Consider the following 14,806-nt stretch of genomic DNA (forward strand, 5'->3'; position numbering starts at 1 on the left):
CTACTTCCCTTTTGATTACTTGGTTCTGCTGTTGCTGCTGATTTGATATCAGGTCCTTCCACCAAGTTGATTGATGACTTCCTCTCGTGCCTTCCTCCAATGCCCTCCAACCACCATACTTTGACACTAGTATTTTTGCCCAGTGCTCCTCCTGCTTGTGAAATAGATCCCAACGCCATTTTCCCATCAAAGCTGAATTGAAAGTCCTAAGATCTTTAATGCCAAGACCCCCTTTATCCTTTGGTTGGCAAACTGTCTTCCAGTTAACCCAAGCGATCTCCCTTTGATCCACACCTCCTCCCCATAGAAATTGCCTCTTAATTGCTTCCAGTCTAGCTATTATTCTTGAAGTTACCCTGAAAAAGGAAAAAAAGTAGATAGGAATTGATGCTAGGACTGCATTTATGAGAGTCACTCTCCCGCCAAATGAGATGTGTCTGTGTTTCCATATAGCTAATTTTCTCTCATATTTTCGGACTATAGGATCCCAAAGGTCACTATATCTTGGATTATCCCCAATGGGGATACCCAAGAATGAAAAAGGTAAGGACAGGATTCTACAATTCAGGTATCGTGCTGCCTCAATCTGCCACTGCTCATTCTTCCCTATTGCCCCAAAGCCGCTTTTGGCAAAATTTATTTTTAGCCCAGATACAAGCTCAAAGCTTCTCAGAATGGACTTAACTGTCTTAACATTTTGCCATGTAGCTTCACCAAAGAATATGGTGTTATCTGCATACTGTAGAATATTAACTGGTATGTTATGTTTTCCCACGAGGAAGCTACTGAAAAGGCTCTTGTCCAGTGCTTCTCTCATCAGGCCAGTTAATCCTTCTGCGGCAATATTAAATAGGAGAGGCGCTAGTGGATCACCTTGCCTTAGGTCTCTATGTGGTAGGAATTCAATTGTGGGGCTGCCATTAACCAATACAGAGATCGTGGCTGAGTTAAGACATCCCTCAGTCCAACTTATCCACTTCGAGCAGAATCCCATTCTCCTCATCATGTATGATAGAAATGCCCACGAGACTAAATCATATGCTCTTTCATAGTCCACTTTAAACACCATACAAGGCTTATGACACCTCTTTGCTTCCTCCACCGTCTCGTTAGCTATCAACACACTGTGCAACAAATGTCTGCCACTAATAAAAGCAGATTGCCTCTCATCAATTATATTTGCCATCACCTTCTTAAGTCTGTTTGCTAGGAGCTTTGCCACGATCTTGTATACACATCCTATAAGTGATATAGGTCTGTATTCACTTAGATTTTGTGGGTCTTTCAGTTTTGGAATCAAGGAGATAAATGATGCATTGCTGCCCCTAGGAAAAACCCCATTTGCATGGAATTCATCAAGGAAACGGCTGATGTCAGGCTTGAGTACATGCCAAAACTGTTTGACAAACTTGAAATTTAGTCTGTCCAGCCCTGGGCTTTTTTCACTTCCGCAATCCCATACTGCCGCTCTTATTTCTTCCTCATTAAAGCTTCCCACCAGCAGCTGGTTTTGGTGTTGTGTAATACCCTCAAATCTTACTCCATTAAGGACTGGTCTGCACTGTTCGGGCTCACTGAATCTGATGTTGAAGAAGCGCCTAACCTCCTCTTTAACTCTTTTGGGGTCATCGACCCATGTCCCGTTAATAGCTACTCCTTTGACTGCATTATTTGTGCGTCTGGAACTTATCAGTAGGTGAAAGTATCGAGAATTGCAGTCCCCCTCCCTGATCCACCTCACTCTCGCCTAATTTTGTTGAAATCTCCCATAAAACACCATATACCTTCGGGATCTTGTTGTTTAAGCTGCTTGAGTGAATCCCATAGTATCCGCTTTTGTTGGCTATCACATTGAGAGTAAACATTCACTACACATGTTCTCTGATTTTCCTGGGTCCACACTCCATCCAATAAAATAAATCCTCTACCCATTTCCTTTCTTTCCAGTCTGAATGCCTGCTCATTCCAAACACATACTAGGCCACCAGCTATATTTGTTGGCTGGAATTCCCATCCGATATCTGCGTCCCCCCATAAGGCCTGGCACGTAGCCTTATCAATTAACTCCCTCTTGGATTCTTGGATGCATATCATGTCAACTTTGTGTTTCCTTACCATCCTCCTAATTGCAGCCCATTTAACCCCCCTCTCAACTTCTGACATTGTAGGATACAATATTCATGATGCACTTTGTCTGTTTCCCATCTGAGCAGCCTCCTTCTTATCTCTATTCTCCATTTCAGTTATCCTGTTGATGATTGCTGCCTGGTCTAATTCAGTATGCACTCCCATGCTTTTTGCTAATTCCCATTGTGACACTGCCTCTTGGATGTCTCCTTCTTCTGGTTTCCTCGTAGTTCCAATGGCTTCTGGACTCCCAATAGCTGCTGGAGGTAAGGTCGCGGCCGATAATGGTACCTCACACTGTGTGGATTGCTCGCCACTGTGTTGGGCCTGCTTGTGGCAGCTTCGCTTCTTCCTAACAAACACCTTCCATTCACTAACCGCACTTGTTTTTTGGCAGGACTTATTGTTTGTTTGTTGCTTGCTGCAGGCACTGGTGTCCTTAGTAAGGGTCATTTCAATTGGAAGCCCAAATGAGGTGGCTTGTTGTTCATATGCATTTTTTAGTAACAATAGGGACCCTCTAAAGTTCCATTGCTGATTTGGGCTGGCTGGGGATTGTTTGGATGGGCCCGCTTCACACACTGACTTTTTCATATTTATTAGGATATTATGTGGCATTTTTGGTTCATTTTTGGGTCCACTCGTAAATACGAGGTCATCTTCCGTTTGACCTTGGTCTATGCTCTCTGCCCCTGACAAAAACCCCCTAATCCTGTTTAGATTCTTCTTCTGTGAGTCACGCATGCTATCTTCTGCCCCTGACAAAAGCCCCCTAGTCTTTGGGTCAGCATCTGCAGAGGCATATCCTGCAGATGGTTGTTGGTACTCTTCAGGCCGCTTTGCAATTTGAATTCTCAGGAGTGGTGCCGTTGTCCGCTGGTCAATACCCGGTGGGCACTCAAACAGTGTCGGTCCTGCGGGTAAAGACCCACAGTGGTTGTGGGCCTCGTCAGGCCATCCCTCATCGTCGATCCCATTCCGTGGGTGCAGGAAGTCGTGGTTTTTCAACATTCCCGCATGCACGGAGTCGTCATCAATGTCGTCAAAGTCAATGTCCTCCGACGAGTATGTGTGTTTGCGTGCCCACTGATTTCGCATTCCACCGTCAGCCTCCCTTTCTTCCACGATGACTATCTGGTAAGTCTCACCATTGATCGTCGCCTCCACCGTATGATGGATCAACGGTTTCCATGGAGTTCTAAGGAGGACTCTCGCCCTGTCCAACCTCCTCAGCTCTTCGACTTCGTCATCAACTTCAACGAGCTCTCCGACTGCAGCCACAGTCCTTCAAATGTTGTCGATATCCCATACCTGTAGTGGAACTCCCCAGCACTGCGCCCACACCAGCCTGTAGCCCGGCCTCATGTTCGGGTTCCACTTTTGTATGGAGTGGAACAATGACTGGGCTTCACTGTTTATCATCTCCTCTGCCTTATTGTCCGAGAGTCCGAGAAGAAGGACCATATCGTCGCCGATATATTTCGGCACCACGTTCACACCTAACTCCCATGGTATGTCTTCTTCAATGCTATCGAAAGCACTTAGTTTCTTTAGCCTACCAACCCAAGCTTCTTTAAGCCATTTCTTCTTCTCCCAATCTACCTGAAGTTGGATCGACGATTGTGAGTGGGTTTGTCTGGTTTGTGCAGGTCTGGGTTGCTTTCTCTGTCCAGCGTTCGTCGTATTGGTTGTTGTGACCTCGGCATATGTCCTGTGTGGGAACCTAAACTGTGCTGGCTTGCGGCATTCAATTCTCGCTTCATTGCTATGTCCTTCTGGTCTTGTCCTCATGTTGGCTTTGTGGTCTTCAATCCCCATATTTCGTCTCACATACTTTGGGAGGTTGACGTACAGTTTTAGGCCATCTATGACGAGATTGTCAAGCTTTCTTTCGAGTTCGTGTTCATCAGGTACACCCTTAAACCTTGCAAAGCCGTACCTTCTCCCCCCTTGGTTCCTGTGATTAGGGATAAAGATCTCCCTTCGTCCCCCCATTTCTTGAAGTGTGTCCACAGATCCTTCACCATTGTATGGTCAGGGAATCGCGTGAAGTAGTACGTGGTGATATCATTCTTCTTCCTCCAATTTGAGTGGTGATGCCTGTGTAGTTGTCCTGTCCACCTGTGCGTGTAGTTCGTTTTGGGATCCTCTCCTACTCTCACTCGTGCTCGCCGTCTCCCTCTCCCCTGCTCACGGTGGTCCACTCTCCCCCCTCTCGCTCTGTCTCTTTCTCCTCTCTCACTCTCTCTCTCTCCTCTCTCATCCTCTCCTTTTTCTGAATGCAACAAAATTTCTGCACTATAAATATGATAGTGCAGAATTGTACATTTTTGCATTTTATCAGAATACAAAGTTTTTTTTCCCAAACACTGTCAAATCTGATAATCCCAAATAGCAGCACGGAACATCCATTCTGAAAATGCTTTAGAAGGTACTGGAATGGCAGCAATTTAGAACTAAAAAAATTAAAGGGTAAAACTTAGAAGAGAGCACAAGAGAATGAAATTAATGACCTTAAGAGAGATAAAAAAACAGTACATAGCAGGGACAGAACAAAGCTAGGTGGCAGCAGTCACAGTTGGCTGGAAACAGTGACAGGCTTGCCAAAATATGGCTGCAGAGGACTCGGGGATGATCAGAAACCATGGAGAGCAGAGGATGCAGATGTCAAATTGGCCAGAAAATGCTAGGAGATGTTGCCAGAGAAGGGTGAGTGCTAGTCGTAAAGAGGAACAGTAGGTGCTACTCCATCCGGTGTCATTTATAAGCAAAAAAAAAAACTGATTTCACATTAATTAAGAAAATTAGTTTAGTTCATTAAATTGTGTGAATCCCAATTAAAGAATAAACTTTTTTTTTCCAAACTACCCTTTATTGAAACTAGATATCAAGCATAAGCTCTCTATTAAATGAAGGGTATTGTGAAGATAGTCGCATTAAATAAGGCAAAAGTAGTTGAGATTTGCATATATTTGAGACCAAGATACAATGGATTTTTTTGTTTATATTTGAGACCGGAGTAGCACTTCATAACAAGGTGCACACGAGTGACTGAGAAAGTAAAGTTCCGGTTCTGATTCAAAGGAGACACAGCAAAATCCCAAATTGAACCCCCCCCCCCCCCCCACTCCCACCCGGCAAAAAGGGAAAAAACATTATGTTTCATGGATAAAAGATGTTTTTTGGGTATCACTCCAATAGCCCCTTCTCCACTACAAACTACTAGCATTCTGTGACTCAATTCTGCAACAGTGCCACTATTTGGCAATACAGACAGCTATGCATTAAGCATCAAAACAACAAACCACTTAAATATATGATAGTGCTAAAATCAGTTAATCTCTTGCCTAATTTAACCATCTCTAAAGCAAAAAAGGAGCTATAAGAAAACAAGACAAAGTCTTACTCGCTCCTCAAAAGTTAAATCCAAATACCAATACAGTCAAAGAAATGCATGCTTATAATATGGATAAAGAGGACAAATTCATTTAAGGCGTACAACTGCGAAGAACAAAATTCTAAACTCAAAAACTAGTTAACACTGCCAGAACAAATAATTCTAAACTCAAGAACTAGTTTGCATCTCTTTGTGACTTTACCAATTTCATGCTAAAGTTCTATGCCAACCCTCAGGGAATAGCTGAAAGTCATTACAAATAATTCTGTATTCTTTCAAGACAGATAAAACTAACGTACCCCAGTGCCCGGAGGCTCCTCACTATGCAAAGGTATGGGGAAGGGTCATTGTCCACAAACTTACCCTTGCATATGCAAAGAAGCCGTTTCTGGATTTGAACCCATGACCCATGCAAAGAGGTATGGGGGAGGGTCATTTTATTATTCTTTGAAGACAGATAATAAAATAAAAAAACAGAATGTCTACAAACTGAAAAATTAAATAATACCCCAGATAGTAAAACTGCACCAAAATTAATTCATAAAATAACTCACTGGATCAGTTTCAGCAGGTATGCCAAGTCGAGACTGCTTATTTGCTATCATCAAAACAACATTTTCACGCTGATTCCTTACATTATCTTTCTGCATATACAAAGATTAAGACTAATCAAGAAGAGTATTTAACTCGTGCTGGGAACCAAAACATTTAATCAAAAAAAATTCATAATAAAAAACTTGTTTAATCATAACTACAAGTGCCCATTTGGTTTCTCGAATTGACCATGAAATTGGACCTGAGAATGGGAATTTTTCCTATTAATTCTGTTTAATGGCCAAAAGTCCTTTAAGAATTAAAATCATAATACCATGACATTTCCATTGAACAAAATAACAAACTTGAGTCTTTTCCCATTCTTAAGTCAAAACCCTAAAAATGGTCAACTATACACCTAAGGACAAGAGCTAAAGATGTGAAACGGTTTAGGTAAACCTGTGAACAGATCATAGTAGTCAATAGCAGATAGCAACACAGAGCAGTCGCCTGCCTCCCAAAAACGCTATAGCAGAATAGCGGTAACGGGATGACCGCTATTTAGGATTTTTATATATATATATTAGATGTCAACACCTATATAAGTTTGTACTTTGTATTATATAACAATAACAATATATGTCTTGTTTAATAGTATTTTCTTTTCTTTTTTACTTATTATATATATTTTTATTATTATATTACTTAGATTTTTTAAAAATTATTTAGCTCATTATATTATATATTATTTGGTTTTTATAACTGTTGTTATTTAGTTGATTATATTTTTTTATTTTTAATTTATTATTATCATATATTATGATTTATCTAGTTTATTAATATTTGGCTTATCATATCATATATTATGTTTTATTTGGTAATTATTATATTTTAATTACTATTATTTATTATATTATATATTGTGCTTTATTTTGTTTATTATTAATTAGTTTATTATGTTATAGATTTATACTTGAAATAAATTTTAAATTTTGTTAATACCATTATATTGTTTGTTATTATTCTTCTATAATTTATTAGATAGTAAAATTAAGAGAACAGTGGACCGATCCATCACTTCTCTAAACTACCGTACCCCATTGCCCAGAGGCTCTTCGCTATGCGAAGGTATGGGGGAGGAATATTGTACGCAGCCTTACCCTTGCATATGCAAAGAGGCTGTTTCCGGATTCGAACCCATGACCAACAAGTCACCAAGGCACAACTTTACCGCTGCACCAGCACAACTTCTCTAATGCCCAACAAATCAAAAAACAAAACACACCCTGAGAACCCTAACTAGGACCCGACCCACACTTCCTTGTTGGCTAGCACCACAACCACAAGTGAGACCTCTCCTTTCAGGGCAAAACAAAAAGTTCTTTTAGGATCATCTTGAAAAAGCTCTAGCGGCTGCGACATCCACTTTTTGGGCGTGATTTGCAGGATATCCACTACAACAGCCATTACTGCAAGGTGTGACGAGATGGATTCTTCAGGAGCGGATGGGTGCTGTTCCGCTCCGCACCTCCACACACGATCAGGCCACATCAAGTAAAAAATAATAAAACCAGGTTAGTTTGAGTCTCAGGTCAATAAATTCAAACGTTTCCAACCGAACCCAAACCCTTATTTTTCTATTTTTAGTTTTTTTTAATGTATTTTAAAAAGTTTAAATTTGTGTGACCTTGTGTGAGTATATTACTCAACTGATGTATTCGGTTGGGTTAGTCAGTCTTCCTTGTAATAAGGACAGCTAAGCATTAGCTGTGACAACTGTCAACAACTGTCACTAAGACAGTTGGTTAGACTGTTGGGTATAAATATTTGTAATGCTTCTCTATTGTGACTTACCTTATTCAATGAAATCAGATACATTTGAATATAACCTGACCCAAACCAAGCTGGATATTATTGAATTGGATAGGTACAGGCTGAACATACTTTCCCAAAAACCCAAACCCAACTAACTGGCTTCAACCAATTTTTCCCCAAACCCAACCCAGTGGCCAGTCCCAATTAATTACTAGGTAACATTTGTTTCAACATGTATTATTACATTCTTGGATATGGCATTTCAAGGAATATGTTTGGTTAGATTTTAATATTCCTGAGAATATGTCCAAAATTAATAAAAAGAAGTAAGAATGAAAATGGAATTTAATAGTTAGGTTAGAAACTAACTTCCCATGGGAATGCAACATAAGTTACATACCCACCCCCTCACCATGGGATCCAAGCTAAACATGGTAAATACTACTCTCCTGAAATCAAACAACACCCAGGAATATTTTTTAAAGCTTGTAAAAAGCATCAAAACCTCACTTCCCAAGTTCACCTTCACAAAAAAGACTATGCAAACCACACACTTAGTATCTTAAATAATTTTAAATATGAGATTCATAATTAATTTTGTTTTGAAATTTTAGATCTTATATCTAAATAATAGAATTGGAAATGAATTTAAAATTCTAATTCTAATCCCCTATTATTTACATAACCCAAACATAAATCCATATTTCTGAACAAATACAATTATGATAGAATTGGAATTGAAATTAAAATTCTAAACTATACTTGTCTTTCAAATATAATCTAAAACACTTCCACAAAAATGTATTGTGTAGTATGAAACTGAATGAAAGCTAGAGCTTGAAAACCAGAAGAAAAGATGCAAAACGACTTTGTATTATTCAATCTAGATTTGTTGGAATTCAAAACACAATAAAAAGAAATAACAGAACAGAAAGAGGAGATAAAATGACTAGGCACATGCTTTAGCTTTTTCTAGAGAAAATAATCATTTTTTTTTACAAAGTTTTATGAGAAAATTGACAAAAATAAGGAATTACTTCTCCAAAAAAAACAAAACCAAGCACACATTAAATGGAACATCGAGTGCCCACTGGCCAGCCTAAGGAGTGGCTGACCCCAAACCTCAAAAATCACTCTTCAGACTTTTTCCACAATCATTTGAATGTTAGAGGCTGAGCAAAAAAAAAAATTTGAATGTTAGAGAGAGCAGTATTTGGCATTATTGGAACAGGTGCACGTCATAGGTTTAGTGCCACAAAATTCCCCTGTTATTCAGTAGTAGTAAATGTTGGTATGTTACTAATTGTTAATGTTAATATTGGGAATATGAACCACCATTTTATACCAGTATTCACTGATAAAAATTTAAAAAGATGACAAATCCAGCAGGAACCTTCAAACATATGCATTAGTTACCACACAATTAGCCATATAAACAGCAACGACATAGAAAATTAAAATTTTCTAACAATCATTACAAACCTGGAAACCGAACACAAATTCCAAAAGATCAAACATGTCTGCATCCCTTTGTCCAGATATTTTAAATCCAGCAGGAAGTCTAGGAAACTGGTCAGTATATCTAATTGCAGATATTGCTGCTTTAACCTGATATTAAGAAACAAACCTCACAGTTATAGAAACTACTACAAAGAGTACATGAATTCCAGGATAATATTACGGAAATCATGCAGGCAACCATAAATAGATGAGTCAATGTCAGTAACTCCTAGTCATTGTCAATAAAGGAAACAGATCAAGTCCAAGCCAATTGAAATGGGAGAGACAGGATACCACAAGTCTTCTAAAGCGTTCAACTTACTTCAGGGAAAATTCTGATAGGATTGGTTAATGATGGTGCTTCCAGAGGAATAATATTGTATGGTGTCAGCTCTCCAGATAACGTCACACTTGACTTCTTTATTTTTCTCAACTAAGAAAACAAGAAAGACAAATATGATGAGCTATTTGCAAATAGCAATCAGTAAGTTGTCAACTACTAATCCAAAAAAAAATGAAAACTAGTTGCTTATAAATTTGAAAAACTACCAAATTAATGGTCAATAATAAAATAAATATTTAAAAAAAATAAGCATCCAATGCATAATCAGTGAAGTTAATTTGCTCTATGATAAACATCTTAACATAAAAAGAGTACCTCCTCCATTATGAGCCCACCAACTCCACCGGGATCAGCATCCTTGCTAAGTGACTCCAGGACCTCCACTAAAGCACGTAGAGTGGCAATTATCTTTCTCATTTCTGACGATCTAAGTTTCAACCTAGAGCATTAACACAATTCACCCAAATATTATACCAGGGCAAAACATAATCTTGATAAAATAAACTTAGGTTTTTAATCAACAAAATTGTAAAAAGTAAATGAGAAAGTCTTTCTGCATATTTTAAGAGTTTGTTTAGTTAGAATAGAGTGGTCATCCAATAACAATATCACAACCTTAAAAATTATGGATAAGTATAATTATTCGCATATATGACTTAAGGAAAGTAGATTGACAGTCTATCTGCCTGTTTCAGCAGTTCCACATCACTAATAGCTTATTATTTTGCATACTAACACAGTAACATATTATATTATTTTTCACCACCTTCAACACAATGACTTCTTAGCCACAGAAAACTTCTATTACATTTTAATTACCCACCCAAGAAAAGAAAAATATGCAAGGGTAAATGTTGACCTCTAACCAGCTTTAGCAACCAATAAAGCAAAAAAGCATTTCAATAAAACTCATTAAAGAGCACCAACAAGCATAGGCTTTCAGTTTTCCTTTAAAATAATTTTTAATCAGAATGAATAGACCAAGCCTTGAATTCTCATTGATATATACAAGCAACTCTGATGAAACAAGTTGATGATTTTATCCATTGGCCAAAATAACTTAGGGCAATAATTGAAAATAAGCATCAAGCTTTATAGTCACACGAAAAAGAAGAAATAACCTCCATCAATCGTACTGAAGAAATAAACTACATATTTGTAGGTTTAATTAAGAAAACACTGAGTTGGACATACTCTCCCAATGTGGTGGAGCTAAAAGTTCCAGATTCTTGCAGTCTCTGTTCTTCGCGTTGGATGTCATCCACTCTATGACGTTGCTTGTAGTGTTGATAAAACTTCCACAGGTATTCAATGTCACGATTGCGATCAATCCGTACCCCATCCTTCTTAACAAGTTTTTGCTATAGAAGATGGCAAAATGAAAATCATAAACAAGTGAGCTGATAATCCCTTTAAAGCAGTGTTGTTAAATAGCGACCATGGAGGAAGGGTGTGGCAGATTTTTTGCCAACCAGGCATGCCATAAGGCGCCATAAGGCACAATGGCATGTCTATATGGAAGAATTTTGGCCATCCGCCATTGATAACACTGCATTAAAGTCACTTGAAAAAAAAAAGGAAAAAAAAAATCAAATGAACAAAAAGTTTCCTGTTCAATGTATCACTCAAAGTTCACCAATCACAACCAATACCTTGATGATAGACATTAAACCAGTCTTGAACTGTAGAACTCCCCTACCATCACTGTTGGGATCAAGATTTTGAGCCATACTATATGCCTGCTCACACACTGAAGATCAGAAGTAAAAGGTCATACTGATGCATATACCAAAAAGAGCACTATCAATTGATTCAAGCTCGACACATATTACATATAATATTTACCATGCAACAAATTGTTATATCTTGAGATTTCACAAGACAAAGCCATGAACATTGGCATAAGCTTAAATAGTAATATGGTATACATAAATTTTTACCCAATACATGAGAAAAATATTAAGGAAGTTATGTTAAAACTTGAAAGCATAAATGTATGAGCAAAAAGAATGTAACAGAATAACTAAGCCACATATTAGTGAGTGAAACCCTAAACACTGCAGTACTAAACAGAGGATTATAGTGTGGAGCAATTAACCAAATTTTTTTAATTAGTGCAAGTGAGTGAAATTATATTTTGTCCCTAGGCTGAAAGAAAGCAAATCTTATGCCTCAATACCTATCATACTTTCTCAGGCTGCTAATGCTGTGTCAATTCATCTCTTTCTCTCCATGGCTATTATTTAATGCAGGCATCGTCATTGCCTTGACATAAAAAAAAATGTCTTCTTACAGGGTGATTAACACCAGGTAACTTCTCTTATAATTATGACTGTACCTAACATGTAACTGGCATAAATATACCATAGTGTTTTTTTTTTGCTCAGCAAACATAGATATGATATATTAATAATGAGTACCAGTGGTACTGAAATTACAAATTTTAGGGGCCAGCTGGTTCCTATGATTATTAGAAGGAACAAAGCCAGCACCATAACACCCTGCTACCTAACCCATGCTACAAGAGTCCAGCCCCCAAACTCCCAAGCTAAGTACAGAAAGCTAGTGTTAGATTGGAAGACCATTGATTAAAGTGAACTGAAAAATCTTTCTCGTTGGACTTGAGCCAAGACCAAAGTAATAGCAGAGCATCATCCATAACTTTGCTGCTGTTGAAACCTTGATTTTGAAAGACTATTCTATTTCTTTGTTGCCAAATGGTCCACGTTACTGCAACCCACCAACATTTCCACCTTGTAGACTTTGTGGTCCCAGTAACCTGATGCCCATGCTGCATAAAGTGCTCCGTTGGGTGTTGAGGAAGTGCAGTGGCTATTCCAATCCAAGATAGTGATTCCCACCATAGAGGTAGGATCTTACTGCAGTGAAAAAACAAGTGGGCAGCATCCTCCTCATGACTACTGCAGAATGGGCACGTCGTGTCATTCACCACCACTTGCCTCCTACTAAGGTTCAACTTTGTTGGTAATCTATCCTTAATTAGCCGCCATGCGAACACTAAAGCTTTAGGTGGAATTTTAAGACACACAATTTGGCACACTCTCTGATTTCAAGTGCAACAAAGTCTAGGTATTTACTCTTGCTAAACACAGCCAAGAGTGAGAGACAAGACAAGGAACACAAACTAAGTGCTAAAACAAGAAAAGATGAGCCCATAATAAGCAGGTACACCACCTAAAAAAGGAGGAGGAAAAATGAAGGAAACTCTAAAGAGCATGTGTAACAAAAATTGCAAAATCTTGCAATGTATTCATAAATTAGACTAACAAACCCTACCCCTTGTAATGACTCTAATGACCTTAGCCTGATCAGTGATTGCCAAGCTAGGCTCCCAATTGACTATGAATATCCGATAACCAAGCAAAAAAGCTCAACCGTAACAATACTAACATCCAGTCACCTCAGTTTGTTTACTACAACTTTCCCACTTCTAGCACTGCCAAATCCTACTAAACACTTACAGATTATCTCCTCCTTCCATCATTTCAGTTCATAACATCCCCCTTCCATTTTCACATCCACTAAAGTCACCTCACACACTGTATAACAGCCAGTTTCTTCGGCACTAAACATGACTATCATACCACATCCAATTTCCCACCCTCGTCTCAGCATAGCTCCATCTTCAACATATATTTCATTTCAGCCACCACTAAACTCGAATTCCTGCAAGAAACAACTTTCCCCAATCCTCAATTATACCAGTTTCACAAATCAACAAATCAAAAAAAAAAAAAAAAAAACAAGCCTAACTTCCAGAGCATAATCAAACTAACTCCAAGGCTACTATAATGCACACGCAGATCTCATATTCACACACTAACAACATTAGCCGCACGCAGCATCGAAACTCGCAATTCCATTCCGGTTAAGCAATAATCGAACACTTACAGATCCTGGCGACGTTAGGATCCTCCGATTGAACCTCGTCGGCGGCCTGCAAGATCAAATCAATGTTGGTGGTTTGCGCTAGCGACGGCGGAACCGCGCCGGCGATTCCGCTGGGGACTCTGGCGTGGCCTTGGCCCGCATTCCTATGCTGCTCCCTCTTCAGCGTCGCGCGAACCAGCTTCTCCCAGTTATCGCGAGCCCTAACCATGGTGGCGGTGGTTTTGCTCGCGCCGCCTGCTCTCTTCTTCGAACTCGATCACTGCGTGTATGTGTGTTTGCGCGTTTCCGATAACGAGGGTTTTGAAATTGGAATTGCCAAGGTTTTGCTCTATAACGAGTACTTAACTAGTAAGGTTTTCTTTTTCCGTTTCGCTTGAGAAATGGACGCGGATCGAGGGTAATGGCAACGTAGCAGGTGCGTAGTTGGCTTTTCCATTCCTTTTTTCTCTTTTTTACTTTTTCTTTCTCTCTTTCTTGCTTGTCGTTTTCTTGTTTTGAAATTTTGAGGATTGAATTGGACAAGTATATACCCAAACGCGGTTTTTTTTTTATATATTCCCCTTTGGGTCTCTTTTGTCCAAAAAACGAACGTTTATTTTCTTTTCATACAACCACGGATTTCATAAACATCTTGATCAGGGATTCAAAATTCAATTTAATTTAGTAACTTATTTTTTTATAATAAAAAAAATTAAATAAGTTGATTTTAAAGGCTTACCCACTAGGAACACCATTTACAATAATACTTACAAATTATTTATTAATAAAATATTCACATTAACAATAAGAATTAAACTCATGTCTTAGTTGGTATGAGTTTGTTGACTAATAATATATTTTTCATCATATTTAATAATGTGAAGATTCAATCTTTCCTACAGTTATTTATCTTTTTCTTAACAAAATTAAAATTTGTAAAATCTTATAATAATTTAAGATCAATTCATTTCATTTTTTCTTTTTTCAAGATAAATTTATATATTTAAACCATGAGTTAGATATACAAATATCCTATTCTATCAAATCTTGTTTCAAATCCTTTCATATTAGATAAATTTGATAATGATATTTAAGAGAAATAATAATTTTCCCTTTAAAAGAAGATTTAATTGAAAATAAATTATTTTTTAAAATACATTGAGTCAAATAAATTATCAAAAAGGATAAAATTATTTCTC

At 38.1% G+C, this 14,806-nt stretch overlaps 1 protein-coding gene across 1 annotated transcript in view; it reads right to left on the minus strand.

Moving 5' to 3' along the window:
* The window catches only part of LOC100777959 (callose synthase 10), a 59,603-nt gene extending 45,470 nt beyond the window's left edge, over positions 1 to 14,133 (minus strand). Inside the window, exons 1-7 of the mRNA XM_006578619.4 lie at positions 13,629 to 14,133; positions 11,369 to 11,466; positions 10,911 to 11,077; positions 10,032 to 10,155; positions 9,696 to 9,806; positions 9,356 to 9,481; positions 6,079 to 6,168 (exon numbers count right to left, since the gene is read on the minus strand). Coding sequence (XP_006578682.1) covers positions 6,079 to 6,168; positions 9,356 to 9,481; positions 9,696 to 9,806; positions 10,032 to 10,155; positions 10,911 to 11,077; positions 11,369 to 11,466; positions 13,629 to 13,836 — 924 coding nt within the window. The 5' untranslated portion in view covers positions 13,837 to 14,133. The remainder of the gene's footprint in view (positions 1 to 6,078; positions 6,169 to 9,355; positions 9,482 to 9,695; positions 9,807 to 10,031; positions 10,156 to 10,910; positions 11,078 to 11,368; positions 11,467 to 13,628) is intronic.
* Positions 14,134 to 14,806: the final 673 nt, after the last annotated feature.

The sequence above is a fragment of the Glycine max genome, chromosome 4 (genome assembly GCF_000004515.6).
Source record: "Glycine max cultivar Williams 82 chromosome 4, Glycine_max_v4.0, whole genome shotgun sequence".
In the NCBI taxonomy this organism is placed as follows: domain Eukaryota; kingdom Viridiplantae; phylum Streptophyta; class Magnoliopsida; order Fabales; family Fabaceae; genus Glycine; species Glycine max.